General features: G+C 33.5%; 1 protein-coding gene across 1 annotated transcript in view; it reads right to left on the reverse strand.

The window, feature by feature from the left end:
• The window catches only part of LOC129750663 (sestrin homolog), a 145,055-nt gene that overhangs the window by 19,719 nt on the left and 98,473 nt on the right, over positions 1-26,863 (reverse strand). Inside the window, exons 3-4 of the mRNA XM_055745669.1 lie at positions 13,188-13,355; positions 2,341-2,523 (exon numbers count right to left, since the gene is read on the reverse strand). Coding sequence (XP_055601644.1) covers positions 2,341-2,523; positions 13,188-13,355 — 351 coding nt within the window. The remainder of the gene's footprint in view (positions 1-2,340; positions 2,524-13,187; positions 13,356-26,863) is intronic.

Here is a 26,863-nt window from a genome sequence, read left to right on the forward strand (position 1 = left end):
TATAAAACCATTGTATTTTTTTATGAATTTTTCAATAATAAGGTATGTAAAACCAAGAACTTTTATTATTCCAATATGAGCTCTCAATCTATCTGAATTCATATCAATCAAAAGATTTTAAATACGACCATAAAAATCAAACCTCGAATTTTTAAAAAGATTCTGATAGCAGACACTTGGACAATTTCGAAATGGTAGTGTTTATGAAAATTGGTTCAGTAGTTTTTTTGGTCTTCATTTGAGAAGTTGGTTCAGTAGTTTGATTTTATAACCAAAACAATAATACGGGTCTATATGACCCTAACCGGCTAATTGTCCTTTTTTTGCTGGGTGACTTTGGTAACCCTATCAGGGTGTCCAGCGGGTTTCTTTTTTTAAATTCCCGGTTTGAAACCCCCTTGTGAGATTTCATGTTTTCACGGTTTCAGAATGTACTGTTTAATACATTTTACAAGATTTATTGACCGAACAATATGATATTTTAAGATATTTGTAAGTGAAAGTGTGTCAGAAATGAAAATTTTTAGTGAATCCATTTTGTAATTCGAAAGTTATTCACAACTGCAAAAATTGCGGTGAGGCTAGATGGATTTCGTACCGATAATAAAGCATTTAAATGTTGAAATGTAAAAGGGAAAGAAAATAATTCCAGTATTCCGTTTGTTCAACAAAAATTGTCAACTTCGTATAGTCTTTGACAAAAAAATTTTCCAACTTTGACAACTGTTTTTTAGGGAAAATTCTTTATTTTTATAATTTGAATTTTTTGGACGTCATCTATGAATTTTGAAATACGGCATTGCATTATTTTGAAATCACATTATCATATCATGTGGTAAATCTGAGTTGACGTTCTGGATCTCAAGTTTTATGGAAGATTTTAAAGTTCGTTCAACTAATTAGAGCCAAAACTTCTTTTTATCAATAAAACATTTTGGGGTTCGAAGGTTTCTTAAATATTTAAATTTATGATGAAGAAAATATATTTTCCGAGACATTTAACGATAGATTTGTTCGTGAAAATGCCGAAAATGCCAAAAATTAAATAAGAGTATGAAAATAATAAACCAATATTAGGAATGCAAAGATTTCGTGATTTTTAAACTTCGGGGGGAATTAAAAAAGTTTAAGGTATTTTATTGAAAAAATTTATGAATTCTTGGAAAATCCAAGTAAGATTTGTTTGAATTGGTCGCAAAAATAGAGATTTATTTTCATTATTTTCTCAAAAAATCTAAAAGGAACGCCCATAATTATGTCTTAAAATGAAAACTGCAGCACCAAAAGGGCTGGAAAATTATATATTTTGCCGAATATTTGATGATACAGGTGATATTTTTTATAGATTACTCATATAGAAGCTAACTACATTTTAATTTGAAAACTGGTAAAATTTCAATGCATTTATTTGATTTCACTTGGGATGTTATTAAGTTATAAATGTGCATTTGAAAAAGGGTCCATCAATCTCAATAATCTCAAAAATGAAATTCATAAAAATTGCCATGATGAACCAAATTTAAAACAATTCTAAAATTTTTAAATATGTAATTCAGAAAAATCAGTTTATTTAGATAAATAAACAAGCTTATTTTGTGCTGTAAATATATTTTACTTTTAAACTTAGACTTGAAAAGTTGAACTCAAATTTTGGAATACCAACGAGGTATTGAAATTCTGATCCATAAATATCTATATAAGTTTCAAAATTTTATTGCCAATTCGAACTTTGAGTTAAAATTATGAATTCTTACCCATGCATGCATGAATAGCATTACTTTTTGTTATTCTGAATATGAATTTATGATTTTTGAGTGTTATTTGAATATTTATTTCTGAAATTTTAGTACTAGGTACTGGTTAATAAACTATAAATTTAGGATACTAGTTTCTTAGTTTTCGTTTTATTTCTATCCTAAAATGAGTACGTTTTATCCAGATAATGGGGCATATTCTGCAACTCGAGTTACCTGACTGGCGGAATTTCATATCGGTTTGCTTTTTTGAATAGCCTCTTTAGCCTCGAAATGTTCGTTCGGATGAGCTGCTATTATAGGTCTTCAGAGCTCATCGATACTCGAATTTACTTCCTGAAGCATTTTTTGGAGTCAGGACGAAAACGTGAAATTTTGTGAGTCACGTCACTCAAATCGCCCCAATAAGTCTGAATTTAAAATCTCAAGCTTAGTTAGATTTTTACATTTTGAAAATTAATTTTAAGTCCGAGTTCTAGAATACATTTTCAAATATTTTGTCTGATGACTGTCCTTTTAATGCCAAAAAATAAACGCAAAATAGAAAAGCAAACTCATAAACGCTTTGAAAGGAAACTATACTAACCTCTATGTGCTCCTTGTTGAGCAGCCATGGACGGTGGGCTAGGATTTTGTTGATATCGGCTATGGCACGTAGTTTGGCTGGAATATGCTCGAGTCCCTTGAGCCAGTCCGGATTTCCGCCCCGCATCAGGAACTCACCCTCGTACAGATTCACCAGATAGGTGCACTTGTGTCTGGCGGCCGCCTGCAAATAAGAAAATAAACAACGAGCAAAGCAAAAAGAGAGAAAGGTAAACAACGACGCTCAGGTAATAAATGTATAAATAAATAAAATGCCTCATAATGATAATGATGTGACACATATGTATGTACGTGTGGCGTTGCACCACCCACAATTGATCAGCAGGATGCAGCAAAAAAAAAAGTAAAAACGGTGCGAGCGAAATTATCACACCACGTAAGGTGTAATAACCCATCGAGTGCAAACAACATATTTGCATAGCGAGATACAAATGGAATGGCGAAAAATGAATGTGGCCCACCACAAGGAACGGGAAAAGGTAGGCATGGGAATGGGAAAGTGAGGCGGACATGTTAAGTAAACGTCCCGAACGGTAAGCAAACAAGAGATAAAATGGCAGACCCATCCGCATGTTTGCCAATTGTCTGCCAGTCGATCGAAAGGAATTAAATTAAGATGGTCGGTACATATTGGGACAGATAGCGGCTAACGGATAGGAATAGCGGAAAAAAAATGAATAAATTGATAAAACTTAAATACCCGGGACCCACATTGAGAGGACACGTTTCATTTACGATATGGAAGGGAGAAAATATGATAACATGTTACAAGATTACCCAAATAAATGTGTTAACTTAACTGAAGTTCAAATTCAAATAACATTAATAATCATTGCTTGGAAGAGTTTAATCTTTAAAAAGGTTTGTTAGACAGTGATGATGTTTTAGAAAAGATATAATTTATAAAACATGGTGTTCAAGACTGCTACAAAACTGTTTTATAAAATGTTCAGCTTGAATGTCTTGTTAAGAGGTTGTTTGTTAACAATTTCGAACCATGTGGACCGTATCATGAAGTTTCAATACTGGCAAAGCTGTTTTATAACTCAAATTTGTATGAAACTTTCTATGGAAAAAGTGAAAAATGAAAAAGAAATAGCTAAAAGTTTTGAGCGTCTAATTTTAAAGTTGAACCACAACGTTTTAGAACATTCAAAATCGTTCTGACGCATGTGGAAGAAGTTACAGAGATTTGAGGTTTGCTTTCACCTTATCATATAGTTTCATGTAAATCAATTGAAAGGTAACAGCAAAATTAAAATTCCGGAAACTATTTAAAAACTTTTTCAATTGTTTGGTATCATCGATATTTTCTCATTTTCCCATATTGGTTAAAAACTGAAGTCCTAAGTGCTGCCAGATATAATTGTTTAAGTAACATATTAAAAGTAAAGATTTTCATTAAAAAAATTGTTTTACAATGTACAGACTTATAGTATTGTTCATAATTTAAGTTAGTTCTCAAACATGTAGTAGCTCAAACCACTATAAATAATTTGAAAACTGCCAACCTTGATATGGCTGGCTTCTGGCTTCAAAAACTTCCCAGAATGTATACCCAAAAACCAAGAAACAAAGCTGCTCTTGGAGCATTTCCATACAACATCTGGTATTAGGCCCAGCCTGCCCTGAAATTGTTATAGGATGACAATGTTACAACACAAACACAGTTGGAACAATGGAAAAAATATTATTTCCAAGATACAAATAAGTAAAGATGAAAAAAAAAACTATTAAAGAGAAATCATCGACAACCAGCAACAATTTTACATCATTTTGAACGTTATAAAATTGCATTACATATATTTCCTTTTGGATTTGTCCTTACATTTCAAAAAACGACAATGGATACATAAATGGCAAAACAATGTAGGTTAGTTGAAAATAGCAACGGGAAAATATTTCGGCTTTTTTAGTCAAATCACGGATAAAAAACTCCGACTCTTCTTATTCAGACGTTTCGTTCTTTATTTGAACTTATTCACAGTCACAGTCACAATCTTTTACACCAGTCGAAAACAATTATCTACTCATGTTGAAAATAACATAATAGAAAAGGGTTTAACAGAAAAAGATAAAAAATTTACAAAAGACACGCAGGAAAAAAATGTGCGCAGATCCTGGTGAAAAAAGAAAAAAAAACCCAACCCAATCATTCAAATAAACATTTTTTTTAAATAGGAATTTTAAGAGGTTTTTTTTTCCCATCTTTTAACAATCATAAAAATGTGTGGTAAGGCTTAATTAAAGGTTGCCAGAATTTTTTCAACACGTATCCAGGCTGGACAAATCAAAATTGTTATTGTTCGCTACGAAAGCTCCCAGCAGCAGCGAGAGATTCCCAACATGCGACGCCGATGACCAGTAACGACGCCCGGAGCACTCACGAGAGGAGAAGAGTGCCACACAGACGCGAGAGTACGGCCCCGAGAGAGCGAGGAGGCTGCTCTCGCTGAAGGATTATACGCGACGCGCCTAGCAGGTTCTAGGCGTTTCCATCTGACGCAAGCACGTGGTCCTTTGCTTGCGTGACTGCCTATTTAAGGGCGCATTCTCAATGCGCCCTGAGTTAGTTCCGTTTAGTAAGCAGTGTAGTTAAGTTGTGTATAAATAGAGTTGTGAAGAGAAATAAACGTTGCAAGAGACAAAGAAGGAAATTTTATTGGTGTTCCTGCCTTTCTCGTCTTGGAGTTTTATTCTCTGCTCTGTTCCACTGCTTGGATCTCCGGTAGTGATTGGTGACGCAAACCCGGTTCTTGTCAGAACCAAACCAAGAGTTTAGTCTTCCCGCGTCCAGACCAATACTACCGATCCAGTCTGCCGTGTCTAGTGAAGAGAAGGCTCACTTCAGACACGTGTATCTCGGTGCGCTGTTCGCACATCGCTTGCCAGTTGCCGGAAACAACCAGTCCACTAGCAGATCCACCCCGTGTGAGTCACACGTTAAAAAACAGTTATAAAAAATCCGGGCAATATCCGGGCAAAGTTTGTCAAAACCCAGGAATCACTCAACAAAATTAAAGAAAAAAAACTAGGAAACAAATTTCCATCAAAACTCATTTTACATCGTATTGTAGGCTTCCAAAAAATCTTTCATTACTATTTTTATGAAAATGGTACAAAAAGTTTCGTTTTGGACGCATAAAAAAAAAATTACAAGACAATTTGTTGTTTTTTTGTTTCAACGAATTTTGGGCAACCAGGCCGAACCGGACTTTCTCCAAATTTTGCATTGAATATCCGGGCAAACTCGGACAAAATCGGGCAACCTGGCAATCTTAGCTTAATTAAACCTTAGTCAATTAATTGACTATGCAATATCATCAATATTCTCAAGAAATAAGAGAAAATGCTTTCAAAAATTACTTTCACATTCATGGAAACACTTTAAACATTTCTCAATGTAAAGAAACAATAAATAAAAAAATAATAAAAATAAAAGAAAAAAATTTAAAAAAATATAATACAAAAAATTTTAAAAAATGTTTCGATATGAAAATTTTAAGTTCATGAGAAAGAAAAAAGTTGCTGATACTTTTGTTAAATTTTTGATCTCCCATTGATCCCCATACAAAATGAATGGGATGAACAAAAAGGTCTTTAACTTTTTTCGCTTAGTCCGAAACTACTTGTTGTCTTCTGAAAAGTTGTTTCTAGACTTAGAATCTAGACTGCAATTAATTTTTAAGATTTCGCTAGACATAATCAATATTTTTTTCAATGAATATTTTCAAGGCATTGCGGCTTGTCTAAGAGTTGTCCATCAAAGTGAAATTTTACACTTAGAATTTTGCAGCAGTGAAAATTTGTCTTTTAAAAGCTTCTTTATAGCTAGGAGCCAGCTTAGTATCTACAGAAAATATTAAATTCAGAAAAAGAACCAAGAAAACAATAATTTAAAAACATAATATTAAGATTTGAACAGGTTCTTTTAAAATAATAAAAAAAAACTTTATTTTAGAATTCAAAATATGATCAACCTAATTGAAACGTTTCTTACAGTTCTGAATAAAATATGTTTATTTTTTTTCGAATCCTTACTTTAAAATTGAAGTAAGAGCAGACCAAAACTAAAAATTAAAATTTGAAAATTGTTTATTTTTATTTTGCAGGTATATTTGCATAACTTATTAACTCAATGTGACCATTTCAAACGATTCTTCGCAGTTTATTCTTTTGGTAATGAAAATTTCACGAAAGTGTTGAGGCATAATTTCTCCAAAGCAGCTTTAATGCACTTAAATTTTGTTTAAGAAACCAGAACTCAAAACAAATTTAAATAAGTTATTTAAATTTTATTCAAATTGATGAAAAAACGGCAAGGCAAGTATAAACAAGACATGAGACCTGAGATGTTGAACAGGTTTTAGGTCCAAAGTTTCATGTCTCACGCCGCACAGTTGGGCAGGACCTATGATAGCTTGGCCAAAATCCATTTTTGTAAATTTCAAAAATTCATCATAAATTTGTGCTTTTCAGAAACTGGACTACACCGATCACAAATCTGTCAAACATATCTTTAAATTCGTTGTTTCATAAAATTTTCTACGTAAGTGAAGTAGGGGTTTGATGCTGTTGCATTTTATTGTAAAAACAATAAAATATTTTCAATACTCCACCAAAATTTTATTTCTTGAAGAAATAAAAAAAAACATGTGTTCAGAATAATTTGAAATTTTTTTTATTTGAAGTGGAAGAATTGACAAGAATCGTAATTTTTTTTCGAGCACAAAAGTATAACGTTAAGAATTAAGAATTTTCATCATATTTGGACATCTGGACATCATGTTACCCCACGAGACCTCACTCTCATTCCTACTGGAAGTCTCAGCTATCCAAAAAAACAAAAACTAATTGCCACTTAACGTTTTGGTGAAATATGTTTATGGACAATTTTCGTGAAATTCAGCTCATTTAAATTGTTTTCCTCTTAATAATTTTGATAATAAATTTGTTGTTTTACAGACAAGCAGATAAGATTCCTTGGAACATAAACTTCCTATAACCATCTCACAACAACATTCGTTCAAAAGGGAAAAAAATAGATCTTCTAGTTCTACTCAAAAATAAAATAGAAATCATTTACCCACCGAATGTTTGAATATTTCAACAAAAAAACAAAGCAACCATGTTTTATTGCTGTCATATTAAGCAACAGCCCACTTGATCCATTTGCTACTTATAAAAGGTACCAAAATGAGTTTATGGATTATTTATCTGAACTAACTTGTTCTGATACTGAACCACATCGTGCACATGTTTTTTTATTGGTTTGAAGAAAGTTTGGTTGATTTTTTATGAAGTTTTTCTCCCGAGGTTTGGTTCAAAATGTTTCGGAGACGAGACTATTTTGAAATGCTCAATGAGAGCAGTCACAACACCTGGAATAATAGAATAACCTAAGTTATGGAAAAAAATGAGCAATCTGTGATTATAGACTTTAAAAGAAAAAAAGCTGCGAGAAAAATTATAACAAGAGAATGCTCCAAAATGCAACATAAATGGAAACACGGTAACCGCACAGATACATTCTTTTTTTTCGAAAAATAATCTTTGGCTTCAAACTAAAATAAATTTCTACTAAGCTATAAATGAAGGTAAATATGAAATTTTCTTTTATTTTTGTTTAAGAAAAAGCCCTACAATACAATCATTGATTCTTCAGGAGGAAGGCCTTCAGTAAATTTTGAAGATTCTTCAGATAATTCAAAACGTAGAAAAGTTACTGGATTGCGTAAATCTGATCCAACACAGCAGCTTGCATTATTTATACATAAATTGTAGATATTTTTTTGTATGGAAGCATTCGTTTCATAGATGGAATGAGTTTTAAGCCATCATAATAAACTATTTATTAAAACCTCAAAATCTTCCTTGTTCCTCATCAAGTTACTATCAATTGTTAGAAATTTTGTGGTTGCTTGATTAGTTTTTAGAACTGTAGTAATTTTGTACCAATTCTGCAAAATCTCCTTCTTCCAGAAAATAGATGGGTCTCAAACTAGCGAAAATAACATGTATTTCTCTCTTGATAAATTTGTCTCCATTTGCATTATTATTACAAGAGTTGTGCAGATATTTAGGTAACATTTGTTTGGGACCCCCCCCCCCCCCCCCTCTATTCTTGTGAGAGGAGGGATCTCAAAACATCATTTAACTTTTCAACGGTCCTAAAAACCCTTACACGAAAATTTTCACGCCGATAAAATGAGGAAATTCCAAGTTTACAAGCAGAATTAGCTAAACAAAGTTATCTAGATAAAATTCAATAAAATCTGGATGAAAAAAGTTACATCAAATTAAAGATTTTGATCAGTTGAACAACTTTTCAGAAGGCTTCAAGCCAGTAAGATTTGATTTGAAAAAGTTTTGAGGTTTTGACCATCGATTGGTCAGGCCTGCCTCGCTGTGCGCCGCCCTATGTCTCAAATCATAAACTGGATTTTGGTCACCGTTCCTTTTATGTTTTCGATTTTTGGTTGATTTTTCTCGTGTATCTTCTGTCTCAAACGTCACTTTTCAAGTCTCAGCTCAGCATGTTTTGTGTCTTATCTCCCATAATTAGGTCTCATATCTCAGGAAAACTTGAGTAACATCCAATTTAAATTCCGTATTCGAACTTTTTACTGTTTTTAACACTAGAAGGACCGGCAAATTGAATATACCTATTCGGACCGTGACCAGTCAAAATGACTGGTGAAGGGAAAAATTTTTATATCATAATATTTTCAACTTTTTTCTTTTGAAATTATTTTGTTATTTATTCGATAACATTTTTGTTATAAAATGGAAATATTTTTTCACCATGGGTGCCACGGAATCACCTCATATTGGCATAGTTGACGAACGCGTGTATGTCATAAAATGAATATTTCAAATAATTATCAAAAAATTAAAACACATTACCAATCTAATTATATAATTATGTTAGATGGCTATGGGTATTGACCATAAATGCACGGTTTCACTTCTATTTTGTTTAAGTAGATATTTTCTAGCATCCGTCGCTCTGAAATTTTTCAACACGTTGCCTATAAATTATACCTGATATTGTAGGTTTTGAAGCATATTTATTTCTATAAGCAGAGCAATTTGCCATGGGTGCACGGATTCACCGTTAGTCATCCAAAATCTTTTTTTTTTGCATGCTAAAGGTAAAGAATAAAGACTTTTATAGATTCAAATGAAAATTTTTGTTATACACATGGTTTTTCACTATGGGTGCACGGATTCACCGCGTTTTAATCAAATATTGGACTTTTTGCAAATTTTTAAAAAGCATTTTTACAAATCTTAACTAAACGAAAGTCGAAACCATGTCTTTCATGTTGAGACAAAATGATTTAAATAACGATTTTGTTTAAAGTTCCGTTTTTTCATGCCTGGAAAAGAAATATTTCAATTATGTATATCTTGAAACCATAAATTTATTTATTTATTATTCAAAAACAGGTTTTTTCAATCGTATATTTATTTAATAAGATCTGATCAACATCCAAGAAATTGGAAAACGGTCACCATGGACCGAGTGAATTTTAGGAATAATATGCATCAAGTAATGTCGTGCGACGGAAAACAGTGAAAATAAAAAAAAAATGAATCATCATTGTCAAATGTACACGTTGATTTGTTTTTCCTTAAAAGTTTTTTGATTGACCAATATGGCATTTCAAATAACTATCATATCTAACTCAAAAATATTTTGTGTTCTGAAGCAAGTTAAAAACTATTTATTTCTATATAATTTACAACAGCGAATTTACAGCCATTCTTTTCACCCATGGTGAAATATCTTAGCGCCGATGTGGTCTATCAGAAAGGCTGGCGTGAGTCTGGTCTAGGTATGCCAGGTATGGTTCGATTCCTGGTATCGGCAAGGAAACTCTTGGTTAATCCCGATAAGTTGCCGACAGGTAAGATGTGTTTCCTCTTATAATAAGAATGTTCAATAAGAATGTTCAATCAATTGCCAGTTGGCCAGGTAAATACACGGGTGCCGGAATACCTGTAAGTGAACTTGCATTGGAAATTGGTCGAACCTAATAAATCTAAGAATGCATTTGAATACATACTTGGGCAGAAACTGCGGTGAATCCGTGCACCCATGGTGGATAACCAACATATAAAAAATATTCCGTGCACCCATGTTGAAATATCATTTGAATTATTCAGTTTCATAGCTGATGTTTTCAAATTTGAATAAATGCGTACACAATTCATAATTATTTTACTCATTCTTGTTTGGTATAAAACATATTTATCACCTAAAACTACTCGATTACTCGAATGGACATTAGAGTGCCCCAAATGACCCTACTTTTGAAAAAGTTAAACGCTGCAGGCTAAAATTGATCCTAGGCCTAGTACAAGATCTCATGCCAAATTTGGGCCAGATTGGATCACGGGAAGGGGTCGCTCAACGAGCCTGAAGTTTGTATGGGATTTTGAGACATTTTGTTTGGGAGAAACATGAAAAACCAGTTTTTCATCAATAACTTTGGTTTCCGTCGGTCGATTTCTTTCAAAAAAGGGTTTTCTTAAAACCCAAATTATGAAAAACATTTCATCTGAAGACTGCATTTCGATAAGAGTTAAGATAAAAAAGTTATTAGGCTTCGAAAATGGGCTAACTTTTTCAACGGTGGTATTCATCAGTGTTAATGAGGCGACGATATGTTCGACCGCTCCGACTCATTAACAGTGATGAATACCATCCTTAAAAAAATCAGCCCATTTTTGAAGCCTTATAACTTTTTTATCTTAACTCTTATCGAAATGCAGTCTTCGGATGAAATGTTTTTCATAGTTTAGGCTTTAAGAAAACCCGGTTTTGAAAGAAATCGGCCAACGGGAACCAAAGTTATTGATGAAAAACTGGTTTTTCATGTTTCTCCCGAACAAAATGTCTCAAAATCCCATACAAACTTCAGGCTCGTTGAGCGACCCCTTCCCGTGATCCAATCTGGCCCAAATTTGGCATGAGATCTTGTACTAGGCCTAGGATCAATTTTAGCCTGCAGCGCATAACATTTCACAGGTTTTGAATTTCCCATACAAATTTGGGGCAGTCTAATGGACATGTATGAAATCTAACACAACTTTTACAAATCTTGATGAAATTTCGCCAAATTTTGACAGAAAGTTCGATTAAAGTTGAGCAACAAAACAGATTTAAAAATTGGGAGTCAAGTGCTTGAAGCGCCACACAGCGGCCAATCCGAGAACTTTTTCTACAAATCTTCATGACTTCGCATCGAAAATCAATAATTTCATTTTAAAATCCCAGATAAAAAAAACAATATTTCATAACGAATGACACACTTCTGCCCACTATAAATCACTGAGGGCTTATTGTCTTGAATGAAGATTGCAAATGAAACCAAAAGCAAACGAAAAAAGCTATAGGGTTGTGAATTTTACCAGTTATTTTGACTGGTTACGGTCCGAGTGTCCATGGCGAAATTTTTCTCGCTTACTAAAAGAGCTAGTGAAATAAAAAATACACAGTTTTGTAGAGATTCAAAATTCATAGAAAGTCGTATTTTTTCGAATTTTTGAAGCGAAGTATTTAAAAGATATTCAACAAACAAAGTGTCCAACCAGTCATTATGACTGGTGCGGTCTTTCTAGTGTTTACTCACATAGTGTTAAGATATATGCATTTGAATCAAAAATTAAAGTTGTGTAATTTAATTTCAATTTATTGAGTGTTTGGACTTTTCTTTTTTAAAATAAGTCTCTATTAGCCTTTTAATCATTACATTCAAGTTATTTTATTACAGTTTATTAAGTGTTCTGATCAATTATGACCAGTTCAACTCTTAAATTAAGTAAATATTAAACATTGTTTATTTGATTTAAATTTATTAGAGCAATAAATTATTCGATTTATAGGAGAATATCCTGTAGAGAAAAAAAATATTTATATATAAACTTAAGCCTAAACTATATCCTATTGACTGTTTTGACTGTTCCGAGCTTCAATTCACTGTAAATAAGCTTTATTCTTGAATTTGAATATACTGTACAAATTATGCCAGAGCTCTGTTTTTTTTTTTAATATTATGCTGGATACGATTTTTAAATATAGCTCTCGAGTTTATGTTTTAGTGTGTATTTTTTTTTTAAATCTGCTGGTATTATAAATCTGAATCTTTGATTGAAATGTAACAGTTTTTTCTATCAACTGATTAAAAGTTGATGTATGTGAAAGAGGTTATTTGGAATTAAAATCCAAATTGTAAGTTCTGCACTAAAATTCGATAAAACATTTTCTAAGCGTCATTATTTGTATGAAAATCTGTGTCATGAAAATTATTTTTATTCTAATAGTTTTAAAATGATTTTTGAATTTTTAAACTATTTTCTACCTGAAATATAACTTCAAACTCCATCTAGACTTTTCTTGGTCCTTGAGCAGGTGGTATCATAACTGTGCGGTATTTCAAAAATTAAAAAAACATCTACTTAAGTATATGTCATTAACAAAGTTTTTACGTTACAAACTAACGTGTGAAAATGGAATAATTGAAAATTTGAAAATTTGTGATTAAACAGGATACAAAAGTGAATTTCAAGTGAACATACGAATCACTAGATCAATAAGAATCAATAAGAAAATTTCTTGGCTGTCACCTAAGTCCTTAATAATTCAATCTATTCGTAGACAACTCCCTTGTTCCTTACTTTCCGAAGTAATCTTAAATTAAATCATGCCCAAAATGAACTGGTCTTTCAAACAATGTGTCACATCATTATCACTACTTAACTCTAAAATTAATTAAATTAATTGACAAGCTTCAGCAAAATATACAAAAGATGACTCACCATAATGGCAATGTAGGACCGAAATTCGTACGGCAGCGGTCCATCGCACTGCATGATGAAGTTCTGGGTGTCCAGGTAATGCTTCAGGTACCGCGGATGGTATGCTATCACCTTGGTGACGTGGTCCATATCCAGGCTGTCCACCGACAATGAGTCCTTTGTGCCAAACTATTGAACGAGATAGAAAAAGAAAATGGAAAACAATTAGATCAAAACATACTAACACTTCAATAAAATTGTCAAATATTCTAGATAAAGAATGCCAAGACACTTTGAAAACACTAGTTTAAGCAGATCTTTTATTCAAATAGAAACCAAACCCTCTGCCAGCGACGTCGGATGAAAATAGAAATCTCTGCAAATATTTTGCCCTTCTGTTTTTGCCGTAATCGTAAGAGGTATGCGCGATGGTAAATAAATAGGCAGACTCGTCGTGCTTATGTGACGGTTCCAACCTACTAGAAAGAGAGAGAGGCCGTTGTGTTGTTAATCACATTCTTATCATTCATTCCGCGGTTCAAAACAGATGGATGGATTCCTGTTTGAAGCATCCAGCCGGGCGATTCAGAAAGTGCAAAACAACAAACAGTGACGTCAGCAGTAAGGCGAAGGCTTCGTTTTTGCAAATAAGTTGCAATCTTGAATCCAGACCATCGAGGATTTTTCTGGAAGAAGGGAACAGATGAGATTCGCCTGTCTGTTCCCCAGGGATTCAACTGTTTCGAGTTTTATATGTTTCTTGTAAAAATGCTCTTATAAAAGAAATAAACAACATTCTCCCAAAACCTTATGAAAACAAAAGGCCTCGAAATGGCCTTAGATCAACTAAACTTTTTTTGGGATGTTATTTGCTCCTCTTTGCCAAATCATCCATCTCGCAGGAAACTTTATTGTGACAATCTGCGTAATCTTAACGATCTAAACATTAGTAAGCAAATTTCATGTTTATATCCCCCCAAATTTGTGGCAGTCCAGCATCCACCGAGAAAAAAAATCGTGATTTATTGAGATTTTAACTGCACTGCAATCAGTAGCCGCATCTGTTGACAAATGAGCGGTTCACCGTGATGCAATCCAACAAATTCAACCATTCAGCCAACCTACAAACCGTGTCGTATAAAATGATATCTCGTGTTTCTGTCATGTTTTTATGTTATTTTTTTCTTCCGTTGGGGACTATCTAATGTTTGACGAATCTCACTGAAGAGTACGACGACTGCGAGCGACTCTGTTGACCAGTTTTTGGTGGGGTTTATCGTATTCGGGTTTGGGACATCAAACTCCACTACCAATGCATTTTTAATAGGTTTTCCATAAAATGGTCACCCCATAAAAGTGCGCGAAGGTTTATGGATTTGGTTTTATTAGCTCAACACCTCTGAGGAGTATAGGTATTTGAGACCCGGTCGATATAAACATGACAACATTGTATAGTGGTATCTATTAGTAGGATGTGTCAAATTGGGACATTTTTTAGAATTTCAAAATGCCTAAGGCTTGAAAAGTTTTTGGCCCAAAAGAACTTTCAATTACTTCAAATTTTGAAGGTACTCTCTCGTTTAAAGTGTTGTATGAGAAAATGCAATTTTTTTCTGGAAGAATTTCGTTTTTTTTGGTGTTTCTCGATTACTTTTTCCCATGCATTGCAAAACAAAACATTGATTACATACTCGAAATCTATCTCTTTCTAAAAGCTATTGGCCTCCGTTTGTAAACTTCAACTTTCTTCTTCTATATCAAAATCTAATAAAAACAATGAAATGTAGTTACAAAAATCAGACATTGGCTCTACGGTACAAGCTGTTTCAAATAAACGAACCGTTAAAAAATTGCAAAACAAATTTCTACTTAGCCTATTGGAAAATTCTCGGACTAAAGTTTCGCTGAACACCAAAAAGCGAAAAAAAGGTTTAAAATAAATAATTTTCTGCCTTTTTTCAAACATTTATTAAGGGTTACCAGATGTCTAGATCAACCGGACGCCATGGTTTTGCAATAACCCAGGTCTACAAAACGTTTTTTTCTTGGTGCTAAGAGCTGTTTGTAAATAATTTGAGGGTGCCGAATCTTAATTTGCAATCTGATTTCCTGTTACAGCTAATTTTTTATTCAATACAACAGTTTATTTAAAAACGGAAATATTTATTTAGAAAATTGTTTATATTTCTGGCAACACTGAAAAATTAAACTAAGAGATTCAAGTTAAAAGTTAAAAATTCATAATTAAATGTATCTAAGACCACTGGAAATTATGTTTTTTGAGAAAAAAAGTTACAGAAATTTGATTTTTTTTAATTTGCCGTTAGGTGAAAATTGAGAATTTCAACAAACTTTTGGAATTTTAACCCTTATCAATTCTATACCTAATATGTTTTACAGAATAAGTCAAAACGTTTTGCGTTTAAAAAAATCTGTAAGATCAACAGCTCAGTAACAAGGCGAATAAAGTAAGGTGGTCCAAGCTGTCAAATATAACTGACATGTTGAAAAATATTTTCGACAGCAGGCCAAAACAACGAGAAGCAACGGCGTCACCGATCACATCGTTACTAAAACAATGCCTTTTCGACAACTTTTTACAACCTATAAACTCAAAAAGTTCTGAACCGATCAGTGTGAAATTTGGTATTTAGGAGTTTTTGGGGTCGGAGATGGTTTCTAAGATACTTTTAAACCACTCCGGCTTAAAAGATGAGGGCTACCATACAAATTTTTTAAAAAAATATGACACAATTCGAACAATTTTCGGAAACTACCGATTAACGTGAAAGTTTGTGTGTAGCCGTTTTCAAGATCGGAAATGGTTTCTATATTTCTTTCAAACCCTTCCACATCCAAAAAGGGGGGCTCCAATACAAATTTAACAAAAGTTGACACAATTTTAACAATTCTGGAAGGGTTTTTGTTAAAAATTGATAAACGTAAGCGCTTTGACATAATGAGGTGATTTATCGAATTGACAAATAAGTTTTGACAAAATTTGATGATATATTTTATTGAAAGAAGCTTCCCATTTTCATGAATAAAGAAAGACTCTCATATTCATTCAATATAATAAACATGTAATTTTCATAAAATTTGGCTCATTGAAGATCCCTTTCATTTTCTAAATGGTGGCTCCTTCAACCTACAAACCTTCAATTTACGTTGAGGCTCAAGAAAATCTAGAAGACCAGATGCCATGAAAAATAGTTAACTTTTAAATAATGTTTAAATTTAATTTCAGAGGAAGTTAATTTTGATAATAATAATTTTAACAATTTTATTTTTCTTTCATGGAAGGAAAAAGCAAAGCAAACCGGGTCAGCTAATTAATTACACTAGTTTACAAAATTTATAAAAAAAATCGTGAACTTGATTAACTGACCAACATTTTTAATGTAAAATCGGGCGCTAAATCCGAAAATGAAATTCAAAAAAATCTTAGTAGAACCGTTTTTGAGTTATGCTCCAAATATGAAATTTCGAAAAATTAAAAAAGTTCTTGTACTTAGATTAAAATATCTCGGACGACATAGCAGTAATTTGAAATCCCTCTTTTGCATATTGAAGGTGAATAAGTTTTCTATCGATCATCTGAACACTGTTTTTGCGTTTGACCAACAGTATTGTTGATATTAGTGACTTTATGAGAAAAAAAATTATAAAAAACGCATTTTTTTAGAGAAAATTTTGTTCAACGAAAGTTTTAGACTCGATGGTAGCATTTAAAAAATCTGATTTTCTTTTGCGCTTGAATGTTAATTTAAAACAAAGATTTCAAGTGGTTATTTATTAAAATCGGTTGAAAATTGAGGAAGTGATGGCTACTTTACCATAACTGAAATTTTTGGAGTTTTTAATAATTCATCGAACCGCAGTACACTTATCATAGTATAGGAAGAATGAAACATGATAAATGTCACTAGCTCCAAGTCAAAATTATTTATTAACTTACCAGAAGGTCACATGGCAAGTTTCAGGAAGATCTGACCATAGGGAGGGGTTGCTTAAGTCTCAAACGTGAATAAAATTTTGAGGTATTTTGCCCGGAAGGAACGAAAAATACTGGTTTTTCATCAATAACTTTTTTCATCACTTGCTGATGGTTTTTTATGGTTGATTTTCTCAAAGCCTAAGTTGACAGTCTAAAGTTGGTTCTCATCGGGTGCGCTCGTGATTTCCCGGTGCTGCGCAGTGTAAGGTGAAGTTTGCTTTTCCGTCGCGGGCTTGTCTAAATTGAAGTGGTGCTGAATTTTGGTTTTAAAATGGTGCTGTGATTCTGTCATCTCATTTCAAAATAAAGTCTGAATGGACAACAGAAAAAAAGAATTCTTAAGTAAATTCTCCGAAAATGTGCTGGTGCGGTTTTCAGCTAGCGGTTTGAAGAAAAAAGTTTTTGGCCAGAGAGAATCAGGGCGAAAAATTATAAGGTGCAAATTATTGAAGAGTACATTGGTGTTGCTGCTTTGCAATAGTTGACTAAGTCACTATTATCAAACTAATACAAAATTTCAAAAGAAGAGTTCAACAGAAAAAGCCTACAGCAGCAGTGGACGTGATGATGTGGGAAAATTCAATTCCCTGCTTTCGTGTTGTTGCCATAACGACGATTGTGGCTTGCTGCGATCAAAAAAATTTATCGCTTCTCGTTTCGTGTGATTATTGAAACCTTTTGTGATGGAATCGGGGAGTGATTTAAAAAGTGAAATGCTGGAAAGCTGATCCGAAATTTAAAAATTTTGGCCAAGCAAAAGTGCCTAAAAAGGCATGCTACGGGGTTTTTAAGTGCAGCAAGTGGTGGCTGAAGAATAAAGAAGAAGAATGAAGAATGAAATTATCCCGTAGTGAAAAAGGGCTTCAAGTTAGGGCTGGAAAAGATGTGGGTGGAAGAGAGAAGTTAGTGATAAAATCTGAGAAATTAAAGGGGAATCTTTCGAGGGGAAAGTTAGAAAATAAAAAGAAAAGAGAGCCTACTCGGATCTACGAGAGAATGTAGTAGCGTTTGGGTGAACAGTGGTGAAAAAAATTGTGCATAAAATGGGAAGTGAGGTGAAAAATTGTAAAGGTTTATATTAAAAATAGGAAGCGGGAAAATTTCCAAACGAGGAAAATAGGCAGAAGATGGCATATTTAAAGCGTAGTGGTCAGATCACGTATTTTCGGCAGATGGCTTCTTTTTATTGGGAGTATTCAAATAAAGTAGCCGAAAGGAGAAGAGAATATTGTTAGGTTGTATGGTAAGGTAGGTAGAGTTGCGCAACAAGGTAAGATGTCAAGTGTATCTCAAAATTAAATCAAATGCATATATTTTTGAATGGTCAACCATCTGCCAACTAGCCAGGTATATACACGGATGCCGGAATACCTGTAGTAAATTTATAAAAATTGAAAATTTTTATAAATTTTTGACTGGTTTTGGAGGTGATTGAAACATTCGTCCAAAATAAACACAAACACTCATACAAAGTACATACGTTCACAACACATGACACGAAGCCATGGTGCCGGGTATGGAAAATACTGCATTAGAGATGCTGTGAATAGTTAATCATAAGAATGCAGAGGGTTCATACTTTGGTAAAACTGCGGTGAATCCGTGCACCCATGGTGGATTATCATCATACAACATACATACATACATTTTCTCAAAGCCTAAGTTGAGACAAATATTGCACCCGAAGACTGTAACTCGATTGGATTTGAAACAGGAAAGTTATTGCGGTTCAAAGATTGTATTTTGGTCGAAAATTGTCGTATAAAACGCACTGCGTAAAAGTACTTATTGCGTGTTGGACAAAATTTGGAAATGACCTTCAGTTTACTGAGTTCAAAAATGCTGTAAACTAGTGTTATAAAATAGGGTATCCAAACAAACAATTGATTACTGAAAAAGCTCTCAAAAATATCGTGGCACAATTTTCAATCAGCAATCTGGCTGGAAGAAGGCCTCCAAAATTCACTGATTCACTTGTCTTCAGCCTTTATACATCTTAGTTGAGAGAAGTTATACAGCGAACGTCATTAAACGTCAATTGACAGGTCAATCAGAAAAGAAATAAAATATAAAAATAATGGCCAATGTCTGTCCGATGTTGTGTAAGAAATAAAATATGTTGAGTGTAGGAAGGATGATCTTTTTTTTCAATTTTGGACACAAAAAATCCAATTCATGCAAAAATCCACTCTTCATTTCAAAACTAAGCTGAACAAATGAACTTATAAAAAAATGGCATCAAATAACGAAAACAAAAATTCCCCTCTCATTTCAATTTAGCCGCCATCATGTATGACACCTTTACCCAACCCCCTGGCAACTTGACAGTTCTGGCGAGTTTCGTGTGCCTGATTGAAATCCGCAGGTGTCGCTTGTGTACCGCTTGTTTACATACTTTTCGAGCCATGCGTATGGAAAGGGCAGATCTTCAAATGTGGTGCAAATCATAAAATTCGAATGAATGAAAAAAAATTTCAACCGAAATTATTATTCTCATTGAATATTCTACATATTTATTTATTGTATACGAACAGTTTTCCATAAACCGAGAAATGTTCTGCTATAATTTGAAAGTGTTGTTATACTAAAATTATCATATGTATCGCAGTTTGTAAAAATCATTCGATGATTGTTGTGGTAATGTTTTGTTTTACATTTATTTTGTACGATCGTCATCAATAGTTTTGGTGGAAGGGGTTCTTTTCCCAAAAATCTGCCGTATATCAGTGAATTATTTTGATCAGTCCAAAAGTTTTAAACGTAATAAAGGACATACAGATTTACGTCTGTGTGCCTTTTATTCAACTGAACTTTTGAAAACAAATTCACTTTACGTATAACTGAACTAATTTTCAATTCTGAACGTTTTTTTCATTTGTTGAATCGGTTAAAAGAAAACATATTTCCATATGCGTCCTTCCGACATGTTAAGTCGCTTGATTTTCGATTTGACAGAACCAGAGAACCAGAAAAAACTGGCACACGCGATTTGTATGGGAAACGTCAAGTTGCCAGGGGGTTGCCTTTACCACACTTTATAGTCTGTCAAATTCCAATGGTAGCGAATGGTTAAAGAAAGGCTAAAAAAGTGGGTTAGAAACAATTCTTTAACTTCTCCCATTGGCTACACTAAGTCTTCTTCAAACGCTGAAACATGGTTTCAGTTTGTTGTTATTCAGCCAGTAATCTGAAACAGCAATTACGCTTTAGCTCAGCTTTTGTTCAGCAAATTACCGTTCTTAAGCAGCCAAAATGTTCGTTGAGATGTTTCTGTTTCAAAAAGTTAAAGAAAAAACATTCCAATTATTTTTAAGTTATTGAAAATTAAATGTATTGAAATTTCTTGGCAAAGAATAGGAAAATGAGCCAATGAATGAGCTTTTTTAGAAGCATTACTCAAAAGATGGAAATATAATTATAAACCCTTTCGGACAAAACTGAACACAATACTTTCAGTAACTCTAAGATACTTAAATTTGTACTAAATTTCGGTGTTTCTAGCCTTAGATTTCATCGCGGTCTTTAATGTCTACAGGATTTTTTTTTTAAATATTTGAGTATAAGTACATTTCAAACTTTTTAATGCCTTAAAAATTAAATTAGAAATTATAAAACTCAAGACCCAAAAACTAAGTACTTCAATCGACAAACTTGACTGATTCTTACTGCAAAAATTTGAAATGATTTACAAAGATTTTTCAATATCGATAGAAGTTTCTTAGCTAGACTTCAGGTTATTCCTCAACTCTCGTAAATTTTCAAATAGCTATCCTATTGTATCAAAATATGTCATTTCTTTGCCGATGATGTAGCTACTGTCAACAGTTTGCGAAACGGAAGTTCTAAGTGATGAATGTTGCAAAATAGAACATTTAGATTTTTTAAGCGTTTCCTTGGTTTTATAGATTGTCTGTCTGATTCCTGTTAAGCCATATATAAAGGTAGAACTCTGATTTTCCTTGCTTTCCAGACTAAGATCCATTTTTCCAATTAAGATCGTGTAAATTTTTAGTAATTTAGTACTTTTTATTGGCTTTGGATATTCCCGGGCGGGATATTTAAGCATTTTTCGGGATTCGGGAATTCCCGAATTTCTTCTTTTCCTGGGATTTCCCGGTCTTTTAAAAAATCGTGGATACAAAAATAAAGGTTTTTACAACAGTATACCTGTTGAGATTTTTTTTAAAAATCAGAATAATAAAGAAGTTTCTATCGATCAGTAGAAATGCTGAAAAATGGATGACCGTCAATTCTATTCCAAATTCTAATAAAAATGTATATTGATCGATATTGATACATACATATACCATGGAATAAATAATGTGAAATTTCTGAACGGACCCGATGCATTAAAATTCCTTCAAGCTCCTTACAAATTATGACACCCAATTTTCGTCGAAATTCTAAAAAGTAAAAAACTTTAATAAAAGCTAAGTTCTGTTATTACATTGTATAAAGTGTTAATATTACATGTTCTTTATTTTTTTAGCCAAGAATTTTGTGCAACTTTGTTAATAATTGATAAGTTTATGGGATAACTGTTTTGCATAAATTGTTTAAAGACAGGACTGTCTTCTTAATTTATTTCTATTATTAGATATACAAAATGAAAGTAGGGAAGAGACCCACTTAAAAAAAACCATTCATTAATATGTTACTCAGAAAACATAGCGCCTTACGCGTTCCTTTTCCAATCTTTCTAACCGGTATTTAATGATATACCGAAAACAAACCACAACCGATTTGCCCCTTCCATATTCAGTGGACCAAATACGGGGAAGATGTTATTCGATAATTTATACTGTGTGGACTAGCCGGGCTTGGTGCTGCTTGGTCGAAAACTGGCCATCCTTTAGGTGCCACGCTTAAAATTATTATTTATCGCTTTGTTTTGATTTTTTCGACGAAAAAAAATATTTTTAAATTTCCGAGACCATGCCACAGAAGTCTTTCGGTTGAGTGCCAATAACTGGCCTTCCGAGCTAGGTCGAGTCCGAGACCGAAGCAGGAGGGAGAGATAATAGATTTCGAAATGCTTTAAATTTTTCGCCAACTCTCGTGTATGTTAATGCGAAAAAAAAACCGAACAACAACATCATCGGAAATGGCCTATCAGTCTGTGTCGAGAGTAGTATCAACATCGGCCGAGTCCAAGGCATTCAAACGCCGCCGGACACTGCCAGCAATGGTTTATTTCTAGCAATATCGCACACAAATTTAGAAAGCCGCCCAAACAAAAAAAAAGTAAGAACTTGAATATCGACAGCTGGAAGACATTAAGCTGTCAGAAGTCGTACGGTCTTCTCAAGAATGAGGTCACTTGTTGCGAACAATCTAATCGTCTCCTCGGAACTGTTGTGAGCCGAGATGGTTTATAATCTTCAACTTGAGGCTACTGAACGGGCGGAGGACGGAGAAAAGCGTTCTTCCTGAATGGTCCAACCGAACCAATAAATAAACAACACGCTGTGCATCAATTGGATTTCTAGCGTCCAATAAAGTGTAGCGTTGTATCTCGTGCCGTTTGTCATGAGCTGAAATATAAACTGTTGATCCGAAATAGATTTGATCTAAAACTGGAGCGAAAATCAAACTATTTCAGTATCACATTATTTGGAAATTTATTGATTATTAAATTTATCTATTTTCCAAGATATATATCAAAATTCCTAGATGAAGAACTCAAAATTTTGAATTGTAATTTTATATGTTTCCTTCTCATATCTAATATGAATAGAATTACCTATAATGTTCATTAATCTGTGATTGACCTGCTTTTGATCGAGTATGCGAAAAAAACACTAGAAACCATCTCTACACACTATTTAAAGTTGAAAAAAATCAGGACATCTCGTGGCTCGCTTTTCGCGTGTGTGCAATGCTTAAAAATAACTTATAAGTTGTAAATTGAACCACGAGACTATATTGTACAAGTTGCCTTACCGAAGGCCCAAACCTTATTTATGACAAAAAAATCTTGCTAACAGATTCAACAACTTTTTTTCTTCAATTGGATCGGACCTTGCCAAGGAAATACTAAATGAACCTGAGATAGATGCTTTTTTCAATACACACAAGGTCGAAAATTCAATCTACCTTCAACCAACAGATGAAAATCAAGTTAAATAAGTAATACTGAGCCTCAAAAACAAAAAAGAAAATTGGGTCCACAGGGCAGTAATATAAGTCCTTTACTTTTTCTTATATACATTAAAGACATTTGTAATCTTCCCCATTCTTGGTACAGGACGGCTTTTGCGGATGATACTGCTTTATTTAACACAGAAAAGTCTCCAAATACAATAATTGAAAACCCGGAACATCATTTGAAATTTCTATCCATATCTGCAATCCACTCTTTTTAAACAACGAAAAAACTGAACATGTAGGTATATGTTATTCCATTCATTCAGAAAAGTAATATCACAACACAGAGGGATCCATACATGAGGTGAAAACTTTCAAATACTTAGGTAATCATTTAGATAGAACTCTTTCTTGAAGTTGTCATATACAACATTTAGAAAAAAAAAACAATTTTCCCCTCTATGGTGTACTCTGGAGATTGAAGAATTTTGTACCACAACATGTTCTGTTAAAATTCTATTATGCATTTATCTACCCTCTATTTCACTATCTTATAACTGACCGGGACGCGCATCTCAATCACATTTAAATAAACTTCAAACTCTGCTAAATTGATGCTTAAAATTATTTACAATCTTCCTTTGCTGCATCCAATTAGACTTATTTATTCATCTAGATTTCATAATATCTTACCATTATCTAACTAATCTTTGTGATTTCCAAACTGTATGGTATGTTTTTGATAACCTGCACTTTCTGCAACTTCTATTCAAAACCTTCATTTCAACCAACAGGAATACAACAAAATATAATTCCTTACCCAATGAATTAAAAGGAATCAATTCTCGATCTATTTTCCAATTGAAATTGCTTCATATATTTGAAGATAAAATAAGTCCGTAGAACAAATGAAAAACACATGAAGCGGCATCGATTAAATGTGTTTTCGATCTTCTAAATGGTAAGTTTGAGTTGAATTTCATTTTTTTTGTGAACGTTGAAATTATTTATTTTCTCAAATACGTTTTTTGTTTACTTTTCAGCATGCTGGCCACCGGTAAAAATAATATTTATGGTGAAAGGACCTGTTGCTCACGAATAACTTTGTTGGTATCGGGTGTTGATATGCTGCTGATAGTGAGTGATCACGATGTAATTTGAAATAAGTCAGCCGAATAATAAAATTAAAGTTTTAAACATAAAATTTCTTCAATTATTTTCACCAAACGTGACAATTCCTGTTTCCATAAGACCCTCTTATGAAAAGCGAAAATCTCTCATTGGTGTAGGTGTTCACTTCAGAATTCATTTGCGTCATAAGACAATCTTATGAATTTCAATATTTTTTCTTTTGGCGCCACTTCATAGGAGAATCTTATGTCATATTTAAGAGTATTTTTCTGAGTGTAATATTAATTATTTTTTAACGCTACAAGTTAATTGTTCATTCTAACTAAATCTTTTAATTTAAGTATTACTTTTTATATAAATTTTCTAAAACATGAATCTCTTAAAAGGAAATCGGTTTTCATTGAGATTCATACTAGAAATTATTAGCATAATGTGTTTCGTCACATTTCCTTGCATTATATTATATATTTTCAGTGCATAGTCTCAAAAATCCTTGGTCCATGTGTTTTTCGATCCAAAAAAAAAGATAAGCAATAGGTCTTAGAGTTGGAATTACGATTCGCAGTAACGTTTTTAATGACTTGAGTTATCATTATGAATGCGATTTCATGTTTGCTGGGTCCGGGCACAGTTCCGGACGGTTTGACAAATTCATGTCCTCTGGAACAAAATGGACAGAATTGGCCTCATACCACTTCAGGACAATTTTAGAATAGTGGCTTGATGCCAAATCTGGCCAAAATAGCGGAGCTTCGTCGTGCTGCTGCAAGAACGGCAAAAGGCGCTTCTCGAGGCACTCAGATTTGTAGATTTCGCCATTTACTGTGCCTTTTGTCACGAAAGGCTCACTCCTCATTCCGCAAGAGCAGATGGCCTGCCAAACGAGATATTTGGAGGCGAACTTCGACATTTTCTTCTTCTTAAATTTGTCGTCCACATCAAACTGGCTCTTGCCGGTGAAAAACTCCAACCCCGGAATTAGCTTGAAATCGGCTTTTATATACGTTTCGTCGTTCATCACACAGCAGCCATATTTTGTCAGAATCTTCTCATAGAGCTTCCGTGCCCGAGTTTTAGCCGTCGATTGTTGCCGCTTATCGCGATTTGGGAAGTCCTCTACCTTGTATGTATGTATGTAGTCCAGCTCTCTACTTTGCATTCTGGACGTAGCTCTGCGACATGCCGGTCTTTTTAGCCAAATCACGGCTTGGGACGTTGAGATTTGCTTTAATCATCCGTTTCACCTTTCCTTCCGTCTTTTTGTTCTCCGGTCCCTTTACCGTGGTCCTGGAACCGCTGCTCCTGGAACCGCTTCAACATTCTGGAGAAAGTTGAATGGTGAATGTTCAATATTTTTCCCAACTGCCGGTGCGACAGGTCAGAAAATTCCAGGTGTTTGAAAAGAATTTGTTTTCTCGACTTGCGTTGGTTCGCCTCCATTTTCGTTGAATCGAAAAACACGTGTTTGACAGCATGTAAACAATACACATCAATGAGAAACAGTACAAAAAACGGTTGATTTTTACCCAATGGTAAAAAAAAAGTTATGCCCAGTTGAATGGGTCGCAATAATATCGTGTTCGCCATTTTTATCAGGGATGAATCATCCAACAGGATGAAAATCCCAGAAAAAAAGTGTTCGCCCTTTAAAAACACTTGACATTTTTTTCTCGCATCCAAAAACATCATTTTTATTTTGCAAATAAAGTGATCGAGTCCGGGTTAAATTCCTGTGAGGAATCTAAAATTCTTTATATTCATGATTTTTCCTTCAGAGAATTAGCAATTTACAATTCTTTAAATATTATGTGTATGACGTAACGACCCAATTGACTTCAAATAAACAACACTGTCCAGCATTTACTCAGAGGAGATTTTGTTTTATTTTAACTGAATTGCTCGCATAAACATGTTCTACTTCCCGTGGAACTAATCATCGTCTCCACCGGACGATGAACAGACAAGCCTTTGATTTCGTTTGATACGATCCGAATATATTGGAACTCCTATGGACCTTGTATAGATTGAAGGTTTGAACTACACATATAAACAGCACAATTGAACCGTTTCTAAGAGGTTAAAATTATTTAACACACATTTTCAAACATCAGTCATGAATTATCATCTTTGTTCCAATTTGTTTATAAACTACTCAAATTGATAAGTATTGGATAGATGCTTCAACCTTTTGGAAGATGATAACAGGTTTATAAAAAGAGTAACTTGCTGAGTATAGGGACGAATGTCGCCTGAGAATTTGAAATCTCTTAAAAAATAATTCAAAAAAAAGTTTGCTTGTTCTTACTTGGTTAGAATGATAAAATTCTAACATTCGTGGAGCAAAAATAACTTTAGGTTGGCTCTAATCACACATGCTTTGAGATATTAGAAATGTATATCAAGAAACTTCTTTAAGCATTATATCATTTTGTGATTTTTTTAACTATACAGATGCAACATTTAGCTGTCTTTTCTGTTCAGT

Source organism: Uranotaenia lowii, chromosome 3 (assembly GCF_029784155.1).
Source record: "Uranotaenia lowii strain MFRU-FL chromosome 3, ASM2978415v1, whole genome shotgun sequence".
In the NCBI taxonomy this organism is placed as follows: Eukaryota; Metazoa; Arthropoda; class Insecta; order Diptera; family Culicidae; genus Uranotaenia; species Uranotaenia lowii.